The following is a 17,988-nucleotide window of genomic DNA, read 5'->3' on the forward strand; positions in this document are numbered from 1 at the left end:
TGATGATGGAAAATCCAAATGAAAGTTTGTTTTGAGAACTTGATTTTACATTTAAAAAACTCAGTCTTTTTATATAGATAAATCCTCAATTTCTGTTATTATTTGGAGCTAATGTGAGTACACAAGGGGGGAAGGTGAGGGCAAAAATGGCATTCCTTTCTCTCTCTTTCACACCCTGCATAAGGGGGATAACAAGTAGCCTAAATGTGGTGAAGAGTAGGTGAATCCATGGTCATCCCCCCTGCAAAGTGTCAGAAAGCTGGCTAGGTGCAGAGAATGGGAGTAAGCTGTACCATACAAGAGGAAGGGCAGTGGGTGCACGCCTCTTGTGTTCTTTGAAGTGCTTGGATTGTGCCTCCTGAAGCACAATTTATCCTAGAGCTTCTGTAAAGAGTCAGATTGGCTCTACATCACTCCTATTCAGATATGTGAGTAACTTCCACAATCTAGCATTTGATATTTCAGAAACACAAATGCCTGTCATAGATTTTTTTTCTTTGTTCTTTAATTGCTGGAGTACTGGAAGCTTGAGATATGCTTTACATTTACAATTCTTGGCAGTTGTGCAATACCTGACATTTGTATTTTTTCCACTAAAAGGCTAAGTCAAGGAACTGATGGCTCAGATAATATAAAAGGTAGATTATTACAGAGTATCATACTATATTATCACAATATTACAAATATTATTACAATACAGTGTGCTCAGAGGGTGTGGAAGAATCCTGGTTCTACTTCCGTGAATGTTGAAGATCCTGAAGACAGTGGAATTAATGTAATTCTCCTGCTTAGTTGGTAGACAGGAAGTCCACACAGAGGCTTTGTAATCTACTACATTAAAAGGTCTGGAGGCTGAAGAAGATGCAGAGCTAGTGGACCCATAGAGTAATGGATCCATTGGCCAGAGTACTGAATATAGGTGAGAGGATCAGCATAGTTTTGGGGAGAAACCTCACTCCTGTGCAACTATCCAGATCACAATCTGGTTACTTTGGCTGTGAGATGGATGTTGGATGGGGTATAAGGGATATTAGCTCATCATATTTAAAAAGACTCTAATATTGACCATTATTAGAATGATAATTATATAGTGCCCTCATATAATTAGGAAATACTCCCTCTCCTCGCAGGTTCCTGTGGGAGATAATGGAGTGATAATCGAGATGCTTCCTGAACATGATGTATAATGGTGTTCAGCATAGCAGAGGGGTATTAGACTATTGTGTTATAAAATTCTTAGAAATATTTATCATTTAATAGACTAAATCTATAGAAATTAGAAATGCAAAGGACTTATTTTCCTTTAATTGGCTGTACTATAAATGATGTCTTTCTGTCACAAAGTAAATTTGACGTAAACAGAAAACAGTGTGAACATTCCTGTGGACTTCAGAGCTCAATTTAGAACCTACTGGAAAGGCGGTCTGATTGGCCAGTTTTTGGGGAGCATGTTGTAATAACTGTTCTTTCCTCTGTATATAGATTACATAGATTACAAGTTTAGGATTTGCGAATTTTAATGCTGTCATTTTTGTTGTGTTCTACCTTTTCATGAGAGCCTTTGTGAAGCATATTTTTCTGTGTTTTACAGGCAGTATGAAACAGTAGTTCCACTTGAAGATTCTGTTGTGACTGAAGCCACAACAACGCTCCAGGAATGGGCTATCCTCTGGAAACAGCTGTATGTGGTAGGTACAGTGAGAACACGGTTCTTTATTACATCATATGTAGAAACAAGTGTTGTGTTGCACACCATGAACTCCAAGAAATGATTGTTGTATGTGTGGCATCTTGGGAACCCGTGGAATAATGTTAGGAAATTATTCTGGGACTGACTAGAGGTTGTGAGAATCTGCAGCTGCTGTTGACTACACTGGAAATTGTGGATGCTCTCAGTACCTCTGAAAATCAAGCTTTATATGTCTAAAATGTCCATTGCCAAAAACTGATGGTAATTTTTACTGATTCAACGTTTTAAAGTGTTTTAAAGTATTCTTATGGTATCTGTGTGTGAGGAGATCTGTTTAATAACACATGAACTTCAAGGACTACCTCTGAGAACTTTTCCATCTATGACTCTGAAGGATTATTCTACACAGTTTGTACATGTAAATATTTCCTATAGCATAGCATCATCTTTTTCAAAACTTACTTATTGGTGCTTGAAAGAAGAGAGAGCCCTAACAGAATGGATTCTGAGTTACACCATTGTCTCCAGAAAAAAAATGTATTAAATAAATTAAGAGGTTTCTTGAATTGATTTTCTTTTAAAATTAACTTCCTTGGTAACTTTCTTGTTTTCATTTGATACTACATTATGGTGGGGCCAGTTTTCTGGCCATACACAATTTTGAGAGATAGCTGGCCTGATCCCATGGTCAAAGGGAACAGCAAGCAAGGAAAGGCAGCTTGCAAATTTGAAAATGTTTATTTTTGTTTTCTTTTATTGGTTGTTCAGCTACGATTACTGTCTCTGCTGTATTAGGGCCAGAGACGTCAAGTGAGTAATGCATGAAATGCCCCTTGACTTAAAAGGAATTTTTCCATGTGTTGCTGGTGTGGCTTTGCTCCTTTATTAAGCCTGAGCACTAGTAGTCTATTTGCCATCTATAGTACATAGCTTACTTCTTCAAGCGTTACACTAAGTATGAAAATAGTAGCTGGGACTAACCACTGCTGCAGAAGAACCTGTAGCTACAGAGCTGCACCCAGACATATCGAATCTCTGGATCCTAAAAGTGTTAACATAAGAGAGAAAAGAAAGATTAGTATTGAATGAACAGAACAGAAGAACAAATAACCCATAGTATCAAAACATATAACCGAGTAAATAAAGAAAAGGTAGCAGATGGCTCTCTCCTTCATTCATAACCACCTAGATATGACAGCATTCATTTATGGTGGGCAGTCTACAGTCAGTCAGGTTAGCTTCCAACCTCTGGCATATCTTGCCTCAGTTATTGGTGTGAGATGATTGGTACACAGGAGCATATTTCCTTCCTGGAAATGACCTCTCTACTAGTCTGCTGTGTGTACCATTAACTAAGACATTATGTCATGATTAATATGTTGGTAAGAACATAGTGTTTTTGTATAGATTTGGAGGTAATCATCTAGTACAGGGGTGGAAACAAAACAATACATTTTCCGATTTAATATTAATATATAATTATATCTCTTTAAATATGTAAGAACCTTTAGCAAAGCTGCACAACACTTGTGTTAGGCTTAGAAGTGAGTATTATCCCCATTTTACATATGGTGAAACCGAAGCATGGAGAAGTTAAGTCAAGGGTAACTTGGTCAAGGCCACACATTGAATCATTGGCAAAGTCAAGACTTGAATGCAGTAGTTCCTGGCTTTCAGGCCCACGTCTATGCCACAGGGCCACATTGGTCCTCATTTATCTACAGCATCTTCAAATATTTATATGAGAGACCAGTTGTAAACACTAGAGTGCTATTAGGTCTGGCTGTAAGCAGGACCAGTAGAAATTTTTGATTATACAAAAACTTTAATTTGGATATTTAAAAAAATCTAATTTAATTAATGCATTATTTAGCTTATGTAATAATCAGAGATCTTGTTGCCATACTGAGTTGGCATGGTAGGAAAGTCCCATACCATGGTCACCACTAAAAAGCTAAGTTTACCATGCAGTTATTCTAAGAGTTTGTCTACACTAGTGATACTCGGACTTCAGTGGTTCATTATCCAAAAGAGCCACAGTCATGTGAATTCATTGTTTTATTTCCTACAATACTATATATTCATATTTAAACAGTATGAAAGGAAATATTTAGTTTTATATATAATAAATAAAAATCCCACAGCAAAATGACTGAGCAAGTATTATCAATTATAATTGGCTAATAACATAGTAAAAGCATCCTGATTGGTTAATAACTTAGGCTGGCTGCTAAGTAAATCACATAGTATTTTAATATCGTGCTGCAAAGAGCCACAGAAGACACATTAAAGAGCCATTTGCGAGCCTCAGTCTGAGTATCACTGGTCTACACAATGAAAGCTATGCACAGGCTAGCCTACCTGAATTAGCTAGGGCAGGTAATGATAGCAGTGAAGACAATGCAGTGTGGGCTTCAGAGTGTGCTCATGAGCTGGGTCTGTGCTGCATTTTAATATCTGCGTTGAAGCACATGCTATGGTGTCTTCACTGCTATTGTTATTTGTGGTAGCTGGATTTAGTCTACATCTGGTAGGCTATCTTATGCGCAGCTTTTGCTGTGTAGACATATCCCAAGTATGAGGAAATAACTGTGGTGTATCAGATACCCATGTGTGATATTGGCAAATTATTACTTGATAGTAGTGATCACTGTACTTACAGACATGCAAAACAAAATATGTAGTATCTCTCAAACTCTCTGAGAAGGCTCAGATGTCTTTCTCCTAAATTTTTATTAGTGTTCATTACACAGATTTTTATAAGAAAGGCCAAATGCATTTTAATTAAGTGGTCCTTGAACAATTAAAATTCACTGTAAGATTTGGTTATGTCTTTTGGATTTGTGAGTTAGACAATAGGAATAAAGATGTGATTTCCCATCCATGTAAAGTATCTCAGTCAAAGTTACTTGTCCTCAAATATTTTGATTAATTTTCTGTATATATTCTGGAAAAAATATTATTGGTGTTATGCAGAAATATGTAAATACTCTTATTTTGAGTTAATTATGTGGTAGGTGGACAAACCTCATTTTCATAGAAAAGCTGAGTGGCTGCTCTCTAAATAACTCATAATGCATATTATATCTGTACTTTTTAATTTTCTTTGTAGAAAAAGGCTTTTTTCTTGAATCAACATGAGGGTGAAATATTTGAAATACTGTGTGGTAAATTTTCTATCTAGATTCAGTATTTTTGCTAATTATGAGAAGCAGCAGGGAATATTGAGATTTAAGGGAGCTCATTCTTTCCTCTTTAACAAACATGCCATTCTAACAATAGTGTTAGAAGAACATAATTTAATGTGCCATAGTTTCTCATAGAAATATCTCCCTTCACAAAACATTTCCCTGGTATTCTTCCTAGAATTCTATAAACCTTAGCTGTGAATCCTAAAGAGTACTTAGTGCACTAACGTGCTTCCCTTCATAAAGCAGCCCCCTCCTGTGTCTATTTGAACTCATAGCTTCTAACTGAAGCCCCATTAACTTGCTAGGGAGCCCATATATCTAGCCTTCTTGCTGACAACAGGAGAATTTAAACAGTTAGAAGGACACTTATAAGGGCTATGGAAGCAGTTATTAAACTCTCTCCATTAAAAAACATGGAGACAGGGAAATTTTCTACCTGTTTTCTTACAATCTTAACTATACACTTCTTTCCCACTAACCATTAGCTACGTGTTTCATGTCTCACTTTTCAAAGAAAATTGCATTCTTTGTGGCTATCACCTCAGTCAGAAGGATAGGTGAGCTGGCAGCCTTAATAGGTTAATATGCCATACTCAAAATTCAATAAAGACAGAGTCTTTTTACCATTACATCCGAAATACACCCCTGAAGTAGTTTTGGAGTTTCATGTAAACCAATCAATCCTTGAATCTGTGTTTTTTCCCCCCAAAACCGCATGCATTTGAGGAGGAGAGGCAACTTCATTCCCTTGACATATGATGCACTTTTGCCTTCTGCATGCAAAGGACAAAACCAGTTAGAAAAGTCACCTAGATTGTTTCTTTCTATAGCAGAACGAGTCAGAGGTCAAGCTGTATCCTCCCAGAGGATCTCTTAATGGATCTTGGTCTGTATCCTGCTTTATTACCAGTAATTGTGTCTTCCTTCCCCTTATGGGGCGAGGGCTCATTCTGCAATAGCACAAACAACTTCAGTAGCATTTCTTCAGGAAGTACCCTGACTTGAAATTTGCAGGGCAGCTACTGTTAGGGCCGCCTCCCTCAGTTCTTGGTTCACTGACAGAAGCAGAAGTCCAGAGTCCAGCAGCAGGCAATACTATGAGTTTATTGGGGTAATCAAGTAAGAATTCCAGTTCTTTACACCAGTAATTTTTCTTCTCCCCCCCCCTTCCTGTTTGACCTTAGTTTTTGAAGGATATCTTAATCATTTCCTTAAAAATATTACAAAATAATTCTTTAACCAATCCTAATATATTATAACATAATTCTCTAACCAATCATACTCCATCACCGTAACTGATTACAATTAGTTATGGGACAGACAGAAACAATCAAAGAATCAGACAGAAATTATCAGAACAATGAATGGATACCATAATGGCCAAACAATAGGAAGTGTAGATTCTACAACCACATCTGTTGACAAGTGTTTAAAAACCAGACAGACTACTATCAAACAAGGGTTTTTTTTAAACATTCTAGGATCTTTCCTTTATCTGGAGGTGTTAGACTTGATCGCCTTCTTAACAACTTGGTATTGCCTTATTTTAGTGTATTTTGTTTGATATGTGTGGATGTGACTGTCTGCTTCCCAGTCTATGGCTGCCTCTGCTGCTTGTTTTTGCTTAGCTGAAGTACAAGGCCTCAGACTGTCACAGTGAGAGAAGGCCCATAAACAGGTGGCCTGTGATTTTGATTCTTTGTTTCTATACCCCTACAACTAGCTAAGTGATAAGAATATACTTAAACAATCATAGGCCTTTACAGGCAGGCCTAAATATTTATATTCTAACACTCCACCTCTTTTTTTTCTTTTTCTTATGGGATCCTCCTGCCGAGGTATCCCTGGAAAAGCATGGGACATATGGTGACACATTTCCTGGTAGGGCATCCCTATGGAATGTGTTGATGCTTCCTCTGCCCCTGTGTAGCACATTGCCCTGCACCTTCTCTCATATGCGCATACTACACCTATTTCAGTTAGTGTTTCAGACTTCCCATTGTAGTGGGCCCGAGAAGGTTGGATCCAGGTTGTCTGTTACACTGGGTGGGAGGGCTTACTACATTACTTGTGTGTTATAATTAATGGCTGTGCTTTAGAAGGTTGCACCCCTCTTGCTGTTAAGTATACTTAACAATACATCAGCTGCCATAATAATCTATAGTAACACCAAGAGTTCTGACTACTGCAATATAGTCCAACATCCTGGCCACCACCAGAAACACTGCTTCTCCTGCTTTGACAGGATTAAAATCCTATCAACACCATCCTGAAGTGTGTATTGTAAGTGTGTCCAACTATTGGCGGTCGCGGTGAGTTGCCCCTGTAATCTTTTTGTACTTTTGTCCATATTGTGTCCATTGAATATCCATTGTGAAATTCGGTATTGTCCAAACCAATTCAACTACTTGGTATGGGATGGGGTAGTAGGTGCTGGTTTGATTGTTTGCAACAATTAGGTCCACGGATCCATTAGTGCACCATAGTCCAGATGGCAGAGTATAGATGTTTATAATCCAGTCATATGCTGGTGTGATTTTGCCTCCTACTATTATATTACAGGATTGCATACATTCCCAACAGAATACTCCGTGCCCCATATGCATTACACCTAAATGCCCCCCCTTGCAGTAGGCCATTGATCCTGCTTCTCCATAGTCCTAGAAGAGGGGCACGTTCAGACATCTCTTCTGGATATACAATTGCTTAATTTAATGATAGTCCAATTCACACCATTCCATCCTCCCCACCTATCTCCCAGTGGTTCCCAGTGCACTCCTCTTTTTCTTGTTACTCCCATAGGGCTCGGGGGACCACCTTTTTGCATTGCCTTCCCACGGCAATTCACACCATTCCATCCGTTGTTGAAATTTCACATTTTGGCTTATCAGTTGGATGAGTGGGTAACCAAACCCCAGATACCATGTACCCAGTAGTGTGTTCCCTACTGCCCACAATCCCCTTTTCTGACGATGATTCCAGGTACGTCCCCTCACCCACCAATCAAATCGTTGTTTCAGTCCTTCTGTATATACACTACAGTTGGGATAAATTTGGTCCACCCACTATTCTTTGGGGCATACCACCCATGTAATAGATCAAAAGAACACGTTGAAAAGTGCTGACTGCACCCACTCTCACAGAGGCTCCCACATGTTTGCTTGTCGGGGAATATTATCAGCTCCAGGCTGCAGCCAAATTTAAATTAGGATTTTTCCAATTTGGCATCCATATTACCTATAGGATTACATCCTGCAAAATGGTTAAATCATGATACACCCAACGTCCCAAAAGGTACTTTACACCCAGTCTAATGTGTACATAACAATCATACCTTCAGAGATTATCCTCTATGGACATACCATTGTGGTTACACATGGTGACATCACACCCTAATTATGGGTAATATTCTTTGGATTCTTTGTGACAAACCACATGGCTGAATAACTATGCCTCCCACTATTATCAACCATGGCAGTGCCCAGGGAATACCATGCAAAATTTTCTGATAAACTTGATATTTTCAACTGGGATTCCCCCATCAATCCATAAACCATATAATGGGACTGCCAAATTCCTGTTGGAGGATTAGTGGTACATCTTTTTATGGGGAAATTTTCATAGTCCTCATTTGCTTCATTACCACAAGTTGCAGGTGTAGCAGTCCATGTGTGTCCTCCTTTTGACACTTCACATCGTGGGATTTGAGTAGAATTTATAACTGTAACAATTGTGATTAGTAGCAATGATCGTTCCATCCAGGGCCAGGGAATCCACATTTTTACCTTTGTAGGTTAACTTGTAACACACACATGACATAATTTATGCATCCCCTTTTCCAATTCTATTTTTGAACCTTTTTATTTGTTTGCAGTGGACCCATTCCTGCCCTCCATTCTCTGTACCCAATAGCAATAGGCTGAGCCCTAATCAGTCAAGGACCAGGTAGGTGCCCCTCCATTTAGGAGCTGGGAATGGATGGTGTTGTCCTGGAATCCGGTACATCATTCATCTCCCACCATGGGTAGATTGTGCTCTCTAGGCAAGCTATACCATGCATTGACGCTTACTGGTTCTTGCTTATCTCGCCAGGCCACCCCTATTGTACTTGTCTTACATGGTCATTAGGGTTAAAACCCATTTTTGTGTTAGGCTGTGTGTGGTGACTTCCCCAGGTACTGAAGTAAGTAGATTTTTTCACCATTCCATGGGCCTTTCCATGAGAGCCTTGTATGGAGAGAATCCTGTGCCCTTTGATTCCTGGGCCCCTGTGGGTGATGAGCAATATGGAACAATTGTGTGATTCCAGTGAGGACTGAGAGCTCCCCCAACAGATCCCACTGGAAAGCAGCTCTGGCCTGAGGCAATCATCTTTGGGACCTCCCAACAAGTGAATACCTTATTTACCAACTTTTTAGTAGTTAACTGGGCAGTTTGATGCCTTGTGGCGAACACCCCCACCCACCTGATAAAAGCATATACCACCACCACCATGAATAGATTTCTCCTTTGATCAGGTGATAGGGGTCCTGTGTAGTCAATTTGTATTCTTTCCCAAGATCCTCGTGGGGCTTGTCTCATTAAGTCTCCCCTTAGCACTTTGTGAAGTGGATTGTGCCTAGCACAATCTAAACAACGTTCCAGGTGTGACTTTAAGTTGGCTGCCATTCCTGGCCACCAGCACAGCCTTTTTAAAGTTCCCTAATGCCTCCTCAAATCCAGGGTGCCCCTCTGCAATCTTCCAGGCACCCAGCTTAGGAAATCCGTCCAACTTCCCTGATGGCATAGCATTACTGGTCCCTCGGTTGTTCGAGCACACCAAATACCTTCCCTTAGTTCCCTTTGGTATATGCTTGGTCCCTAGTTTTTTAATGCCCTCCAGTCCTGGATCAGATTTTTGCAATTCTTGAATTTGACTTCCCCAATCCAGAATTTCCTTTACTATTTTGGTTCTTCCTGCCCCTGCCATGATCATGTCCTCTTGTCATTGAGTTATCCAAAAAATGAAATGCTTAATAACAAAGCCAAGCAACACTGTCTGCGTTTGCTTAATATCCCTTACACTGCTCTAATTCCTTTTACACAACTGTACTCGTATTCCCATCTTGTACATTTGGAGACTGTCAAGTTTTAATGAAAACCTCTCATTCCCTTTTATAATTTTGACCAATTGTTAAGTAGTCAAATGATTCGAATCAGATTGTCCCTGTGCCTGCTGCCCGCAGCAGTTATTTATAATTAATTGTTTACAGACAATTCCTTCAGGAAAAGAGCCCATTTTCCTGCAGAATAGTTGTAAAGGACCCCTGGGTACAAAAACATGCTAGTAGCCACTACCTCAGCCCTGTGTATAATTTGTTTAAGTATCAGGGTTCTACGCAATGTGAGTATACCAAATTACACATGTATTTGCTTTACCCCACGTTTTTTAAAAACACAATACACAACAATATTAGTAACAAGACAAACAACACAAAACACCATCTATGTTGCAATAGTAGACCCATGGTGTTGCTCTTCAGTTGTTTTGCTGGTGTCAGTTTTTCCTGAAGTTCTGAAAGACAAAAAACATTTTTCTACCGTGTGTGTGTGTGAGTGAGTGAGTGAGAGATTATTGCTTAAAATACTCCTTCCTTTTACAATTTGTTTTTGTTGATTGCAGACAAAACAGAGGAATTACCCCGATTTTTCTTTGGTTTTGGTTCTGTGGGCAGGCCAAATTTGTAACGTTTTCTACCTTACTTTCTTGGAGGATTGAACTCTGAGGCTTTTGGTTTCAAGTAGTTTGTTTGCTGCCCAGATATGTCCATTATCTGCAGCTCCTTTGTGCTACTTTGTCATAAAAAAAAAAAAAAAAAGGATCCAGAATCTTTCCCCATTCTCCTGATTCTGGCTGCCTCTCCCACAGCCACAACCTTGGTCTTTAAAAGATATTGAACTTTACAAAGCATGGAAGTACCCAAAGGGTTAAATGCTAACAAAACCAATTCATCTGAAACCTACAAAGTGGGGTTTTTACAAACTAAGTGTGTTGGTTTAGGTCCTTTAAACCTTAGAGATTTACACAATATATTTGCACACACAATTTTTTTCCTTGCACTGCTCTAATTATTTTCACACAGCTGTACACAAATTATATTCCCTTTTATACATTTGGAGGCAGTTAAGTTTCAACAGAAACCCCCCTTTTCCCTTCAGTGATTCCAACCAAATCGTCCATATTCAATGATCTCAGTCAGGATTCGCAGACCATTCCCTTGGGAAAAGGGCCCATTCTTCCTTTAGAATGGCTGCAAAGAAACCTCCTCCTACAACATCTTCCACAACCTTCAACTGTTTAATTATCCTCAACTTCTGTAGTATTAATTTTACAAGAACTGCTTTTAACTCTTCTCTTTGCCTTAAAATCACTTACTTTTGCATTCAAGTTACCATATCGTAGCTTTCTTATATTATTCTTTGCTGCTATAGCTTTTAATGTTTCACTGGCAACATAGTTTTGGGATCTTAAGCCCTCCTCTCGCTCAGAGTGCTGTGTTTATCAGCCACTGTTTTTACTGAGCTGATTCTTATGCATTTCATTTATTTCTTAAGCTGGTGCATTTTGCTTTTAAAACCTGAGCCACCAAATACAATCTTTGAAACACAGCTACCTTGGTCTGTGCTTTTTCAAAAAAAACTTTTTACATTGAAAGTGTATCCAAAGTTGTTCTCTGAGTGCTTGTTCATGTCCATTCTGATTTAGGTGTGTGTGCATGCCACATGCACCGGTGCCTGAAGTTCTTCCCTAGTGGTACCCGTAGGGCCGGCTCTAGTGTCCTCTGCAGTGGTGCGTGTATGCGCTCGTATATAGGGTGCTGCCGGCCCTCCTCCCTTCTAATTCCTTCTTACCGCCCATGACCGTGCTGAAACAACTCTCTTGCTCTCGCAAGTCTTCTTTTTCCCAGTGGTTTCTAGCTTTCCTAATGCATATAGTTTAAAGTTGGTTGTTTAGTTGTTACTCCATTAGTTAGTAAGTAAGTTCCCAGGGTTGGGGCATGCCCCATTCCCTGGGGTTTAAGCTCTGCGCTTCTTGCAAGAAGCCTATGCCACTGAGCGACCTACATCAGAGCTGTTTAAGGAGCTTGGGAGAAGCGTGCCTCTCCAAGAAGTGTAAGATCTGTAGGAGGTTTCGCCCGAGAACCAAGGAGGACTGGAACATAAGACTTAAGGCCCTTCTGATGGAGGTGGCGCTCAGACTGGCGTCAGAACCGAGATCAGACTCAGGAGCGAGTACCGTGGCATTGTTAAAAAGCGCTCTTCCAGCGTCAGAGTCCACCTGGCACCACTCGACATCCCTGGTGCTAAAGAAGCACCAAAAGAAGGTGTACCCAGAGAGGGAGTGCTCGCTGGCTCCGAAGCTGGCTAAGAAGACTTCAGGGAAGCCGGAGTCAGCTGGGAGAGGGTCTCCACCCAGATGGGCATCAAGGCTGGCACCTGTGCCACTGTCGACTCCAGCGTGCGGCAGAGGCCCGCACCACCTATTGGTCCCTTCCACACCTGATGCATTCCAGGCGATGAAGGATCTGTTGGCCATGCTGGTGCTGCCTACACCTTGGGAGGGTAGGCCTACACACTGAAGAGCGGGCGTTGAAGGGGATGCCAACATTAGCGCAACAGCCTCGTCCCCCGTCAACTGGTCGCTATTCACTGACACTTGAGACGCTCTTTGGGTTCTCGGCACCGGTTGCCGGAGCCCCACCGGGACAGATTGGGTTCGGGCTGATGGTCACTGAGCGATAGGCATCGATTCCCGGAGGATTGGCACCGATCTGCCAAACATTTCAGAGCCCCAAAGTTCGCCGAGCCTGTGGCATTGTGAATCGCCAGCATGCAGCAGGTCACCATACCCCTGGCACCGCTCAAGTCCTTACAGGAAGCTGAAGGAAAATTGCATTTGAGATGTGGCCAGCACTCTGGCTCCAGACACCGCTCCCTGATGCCGGAACTCCAGCGCAGAGACATGGAGAAACAGGCGGCATCGTGGTCATCAGGATATACCTCCTTGGACTCCGGGGAGGAGGCTACAGTCTCCCCGAGGGGCAGGCTACAAAGCCCACCTTGGTGTTCCCCATGCCACCTCAGATGGGGGAATGGCCTCAAGGACAATGGACTGGACCTTGGCAATACTGGAACCTCTGGGGGTTCACCCATTCCGCAGTGCCCTACTTATTCTTGTCTATGGGAACTTCGGTGCTGCTCTCTTTGAAAGTCCCTGCTTCGGTATCGTCCTTAGACGTTGACTCAGAGCATGGAGAGTTGCTGTTGGGAAGTTCATCGGTGACCACCCCAGCTGGGGAAGAGGCGCAAGCAACCCCTCAGCTACTGGCCGCCTCTTCGCTCTCTATAGCCGAGGCAGTAGAGGGCCCTTCGCACACGGCCCCGCTGGACGATTATAGGTCGCACCAAGACCTGCTGAAAAAGAGTAGCAGCCAACATGAGCCTTAAGATAGAGGAGCTTAAAGAACCCATGGATCAGCTCTTTGGCGTCCTGGCATCTGCAATCCCTTTCAGGATGGCCCTGAAGCTGGCTACTGCTTTGTGGCAAACCCCAGCATCTCTGCCCCTCACGTCCAAGCAGGGAGAGAAAAAGGACGTTGTACTCGCTAAGGGTTTTGAATATCTATATACGCACTCATCTTCTGGCTCTCTGGTGGTCACGGTAGCTAACGAGCGTGACAGGCAGGGGCAAATGAGCTTCGCACCAAAGAATAAAGAAGCAAAGTAAATGGACTTATTCGGCTAGGAAATTTATTCGTCAGCGAGCCTACAGCTAAGGGTATCTAACCAGCAGGCATTGCTGGGGCAATACCACTTTAACATCTGGCAATCATTCGAGAAGTTTACTGATTCCTTCCCCCAGTCCTCCAAACAAGAGTTTGAGGCCATCCTGGTGAAGGGTAAGACTGTGGCTAGGGCCTCCTTGCAGGTGGCTTCAGATGCGGCAGGCTTGGCAACGCAGGCAATGGCCTGTGCGGTGTCTATGTGGAGGGCTTCATGGCTCCAATCATCTGGTCTCTCGATGGAAGTCAAGCAGTCCATTTGGGACCTTCCGTTTGATGGCGCTGCTCTGTTTTGTGGACCATACCAATTCCAGACTACATGGTCTGAAGGACTCTAGGGCCATGTTGCACTCGTTGGGCCTCTATACCCTGTCCTCATTGAGGAGACACTTCAGGCCCTCACAGCAGCAGCGCTTTGGAGGCCAGTCCAGAGGGGAGCCTTATAGAAAAAGAAACAGAGGCTATAAACGTCACCAGGGCAATTCACCGGCATCGACCTCAAAACCAAGCCCGAGCCACCATTCCTTGAGTAGAAAGAGAGGCTTTTGAAGGTGTGCCCAGCGGCGACTGACCAGTTTATGCCTAAGATCCAGTTTCCTGTCCATTCTCCTCCTGCCTTGCCTCTTTTCTCCTGACCTGGATTGCCATTACGTTGTACTGTTGGGTGTTGAGCATGGTGGCTACAGGCTATACCCTTCAGTTCACCTCAATCCCTCCCTCTCCCTCCTTCCCCATCCCTCTTCAGGGACCCTTCTCATAAACAACTCCTCGTCCAGGAGATACAAGCCCTCCTGCAGATAGGAGCGGTGGAGGAGGTTCCTCAGAATCTGAGGGGCAAAGGATTGTACTGATGGTATTTCTTGATCCCAAAGTCAAAGGGAGGAGGTCTGAGACCACTACTAGATTTAAGGGCCCTAACAAGTTCCTCAAAAAGCTAATGTTTCGGATGGTCTTTCGAGTGGCCATCATTCCTTCTCTGGATCCAGGTGATTGGTTCGCTGCCTCGATTTAAAGGACGCTTATTTTCATATCACCATCTTCCTGGGCCTCAAGAGATTCCTGCAGTTTACAGTGGGCATGCGACATTACCAATTCGCAGTCCTGCCATTCGGCCTATCTACTGCCCCCCGCATTTTTACCAAATGTATGGCAGTAGTAGCAGCCCATCTCAGGCGCAGGGGAGTGCAGGTGTTTCTTTACCTGGACAATTGACTCATCAGTGGCTGCTCAAGGGAACAGGTCTGTCATGACATACGAATTGTGAGAGACACATGTCCGTCACTGGGCCTGTTAATAAACGAACAGAAGTCGTTACTTACACCGGTTCAGAGAATAGAGTTCATGAGGGTGGTTCTGGACTCTATCCAAGCCAAAGCACTACTGCCCGACACCAGATTCTTGGCTATGACACCACTTATAGCCAGTCTATGGGACCACCCGATTACTACGGCGAGGGTATGCCTCAATCTCCTGTGACATATGCTGGCTTGTATCTACGTGGTCTGCCATGCAAGGCTGCGTTTGATATTCCCCATCAAGACACTCCATGGACAGGGTTTGTTCTCTCTCTCTCACACACACACACACACACACCCACCCACACACACACACACACACCCCTCCCTGTCATGGTGGATGAACCCTTGTCAGGTGCTATCAGGAATACCCTTCATGGCCCCAAGATTGATGCTGTCCCTGGTCTCGGATGCTTCATACGTGGAGTGGGGAGCTCACCTTGGGGCCCTCAGGACTCAAGGTCTCTGGTTTAGAGAGGAGTTAACTGCTCATATAAACGTCAAAGAGCTTAGGGCAATCCGGCTGGCCTGCGAGGTGTTTCTGCCACACCTGCCCAGCAAGGTGGTGCGGGCCCTCACAGACAACGCAGTGACAATGTATTATATCAACAAGCAAGGGAGAGACAGATCCTCAGCCCTATGTCGAGAAGCCATATGTCTCTGGGATTTCTGTGTAGAGCACAACATCCTCCTTGAAGCGGTCCATCTGCTGCGGCTGAAGAATACTTTAGCAGATCGTTTGAGCAGGTCCTTTTGCTCTCACCACGAGTGGTCACTCCACCAGCTCCAAAGGTGGGGAGCTCCCCGGATGGACCTGTTTGCCACCAGGGAAAGCAGGAAATATGATCACTTCTGCTCTCTCCTGGGATTGGAGGACAGCTCCCTAACAGACGCTTTTCTCCTCTTGTGGTCGAGGGGTCTCCTGTATGCGTCTCTCCTGATACTTCCCTTGCACACAGTTCTGGTGAAAATCAAGAGAGACAAAGCACAGGTCATTCTGATAGCCCCGGAGTGGCCTCGCCAGCACAGGTTCGTGATGCTTTTGGATCTCTTGGTGGTTCGTCCTTGGTCTCTGCCACTGCGCCCGGACCTCATTTTCCAGGGCAGGAGTCGGTTACTTCACCCAAACTTAGTCTCCCTGCATCTGACAGCATGGCTCCTGCATGGCTGAACAGGGAAGAGCGCTACTGTTCGACCCAGGTCCAGAAAGTGCTGTTAGAAAGTCGGAAGCCTTTCACCAGGGTGTCTTACCTAACAAAGTGGAAGCGCTTCAACTGCTGGGTGGCCTATCAGAATGTATCGCCAATGAAGTCTCCTATACAGGTGATCCTGGACTATTTTCTTCACTTAAAGCAGGAAGGCTTAGCCTTTTCATCGGCAAAAGTTCACCTGGCAGCAATATCGGCGTTTCACCCACCAATACAGAGCAGATTGGTTTTCTCCCACAAGATGACAACAACATTCCTTAAAGGGCTTGAGAGGCTCTTCCCTCCGATTAGAGAGACGGCTCCCCAGTGGGACCTGAACCTTGTCCTCTCCTGGCTCACTACTCTGCCTTTGGAACCGTTGGCCTCCTGCTCACTCATGCCCTTGTCCTGGAAGGTGGCTTTTCTAGTAGCAATCACTTCTGTGCGCAGGGTGTCTGAGATTAACCTTAGAGCCACCTTATATGGTGTTTTTCAAGGACAAAGTCCAGCTCCGTCCTCATTCTGCATTCCTCCACTTTCATGTTAATCAGGGTATCTTCCTGCCGGTATTCTCTCCTAAGCCTCACAGCTCTAGTGAAGAGGCACCTTCACTCACTCAATATAAGGAGGGCTCTATTCTTCTATATCGATAGTACCAGACCGCTGCATGCAACTCTTCGTGGCGGTTGCTGACAGGATGAAGGGCAAACCAGTCTCCTTACAGCGAATGTCATCCTGGATTACAGCCTGCATTTGCGTCTGTTATAAACAAGCTGGAGTCGCACCTCCAGCATCCGTTAGCCCATTCCACAAGAGCCCAGGCGTCTTCATTGGCTTTCCTGGAACATGTGCCTGTTCAGGGTATTTGTCGGGCCACTACATGGTTGCCCATATATACTTTCACATCCCACTATGCCATCACGCAGCAAGCTCGGGATGATGCGGAATTCGGCAGAGCGGTACTGCAATCTTCACGGCCATGAACTCCTGCCCACCTCCAGAAACACAGCTGGTGAGTCACCTAAATAAGAATGGACATAAGCAAGCACTTGAAGAAGAAAAAACGGTTACTTACCTCATAACTGTTGTTCTTCGAGATGTGTTGTTCGTGTTCATTCCACAACCCACCCTCCATCCCCTCTGTTGGAGTTACAGCAAGAAGTAACTGGAAAGGAGGGGGGCTGGCAGTGACCTATATATGAGCGCATACAGAGCATCGCTGCAGAGGGTGCTAGAGCCAGCCCTATGGGTATCACTAGGGAAAAACTTCCGGCACCGGTGCATGTGGCGCACGCACACATCTAAATCAGAGTGGACATGAGCAACACATCTTGAAGAACAACAGTTACAAGCTAACTAACGTATTTACTACACCTCTCAGAAGCAGTGCAAAAGTTTGAGGGAGTCAAGGTTATCAGAGCAGATAAGGGAGAGGGAAGGAGGCTGGGAGTGAACTTGGAGGATTGTTGGGTGTGAGTAGGAGAAGTATGGAACAGATTTTTTGAGGGGAGGGGAGGGATTGTTAGGGAGTTGTGGAGCTGATGCAGAACCTGTCTGACCCCTAGCCTCTCCCATTCCATCAGGCATATCTGCTCTGTCCCCATGTCCTTGCACAACCCTATGTATCCCTGCACACACACTCGCAGCCACCCCTCCTACACCACATCCCCATGTGGCCCCTTATGGAATTTCTGTATTGTTGTTTAAAAGAATTATTACTCAAAGTTCTTTGTTAATATGCCTAGTAAGTAATCTATTTGCCAAAAAACATTTCCTGAATCTTTTTTGTTGTCTGTATTGTTA

The 17,988-nt window shown here is 43.6% G+C and overlaps 1 protein-coding gene across 1 annotated transcript in view; it reads left to right on the top strand.

Annotated features, from left to right (window-relative positions):
• Positions 1-17,988, top strand: part of DOCK3 (dedicator of cytokinesis 3) — a 460,968-nt gene that overhangs the window by 132,028 nt on the left and 310,952 nt on the right. The window contains 1 exon segment of the mRNA XM_067568165.1: positions 1,592-1,688. Coding sequence (XP_067424266.1) covers positions 1,592-1,688 — 97 coding nt within the window.

Source organism: Emydura macquarii, unplaced genomic scaffold (genome assembly GCF_026122565.2).
Source record: "Emydura macquarii macquarii isolate MOO-44397 ecotype Brisbane River unplaced genomic scaffold, CSIRO-AGI_Emac_v2 contig_2846, whole genome shotgun sequence".
NCBI lineage: Eukaryota > Metazoa > Chordata > Testudines > Chelidae > Emydura > Emydura macquarii.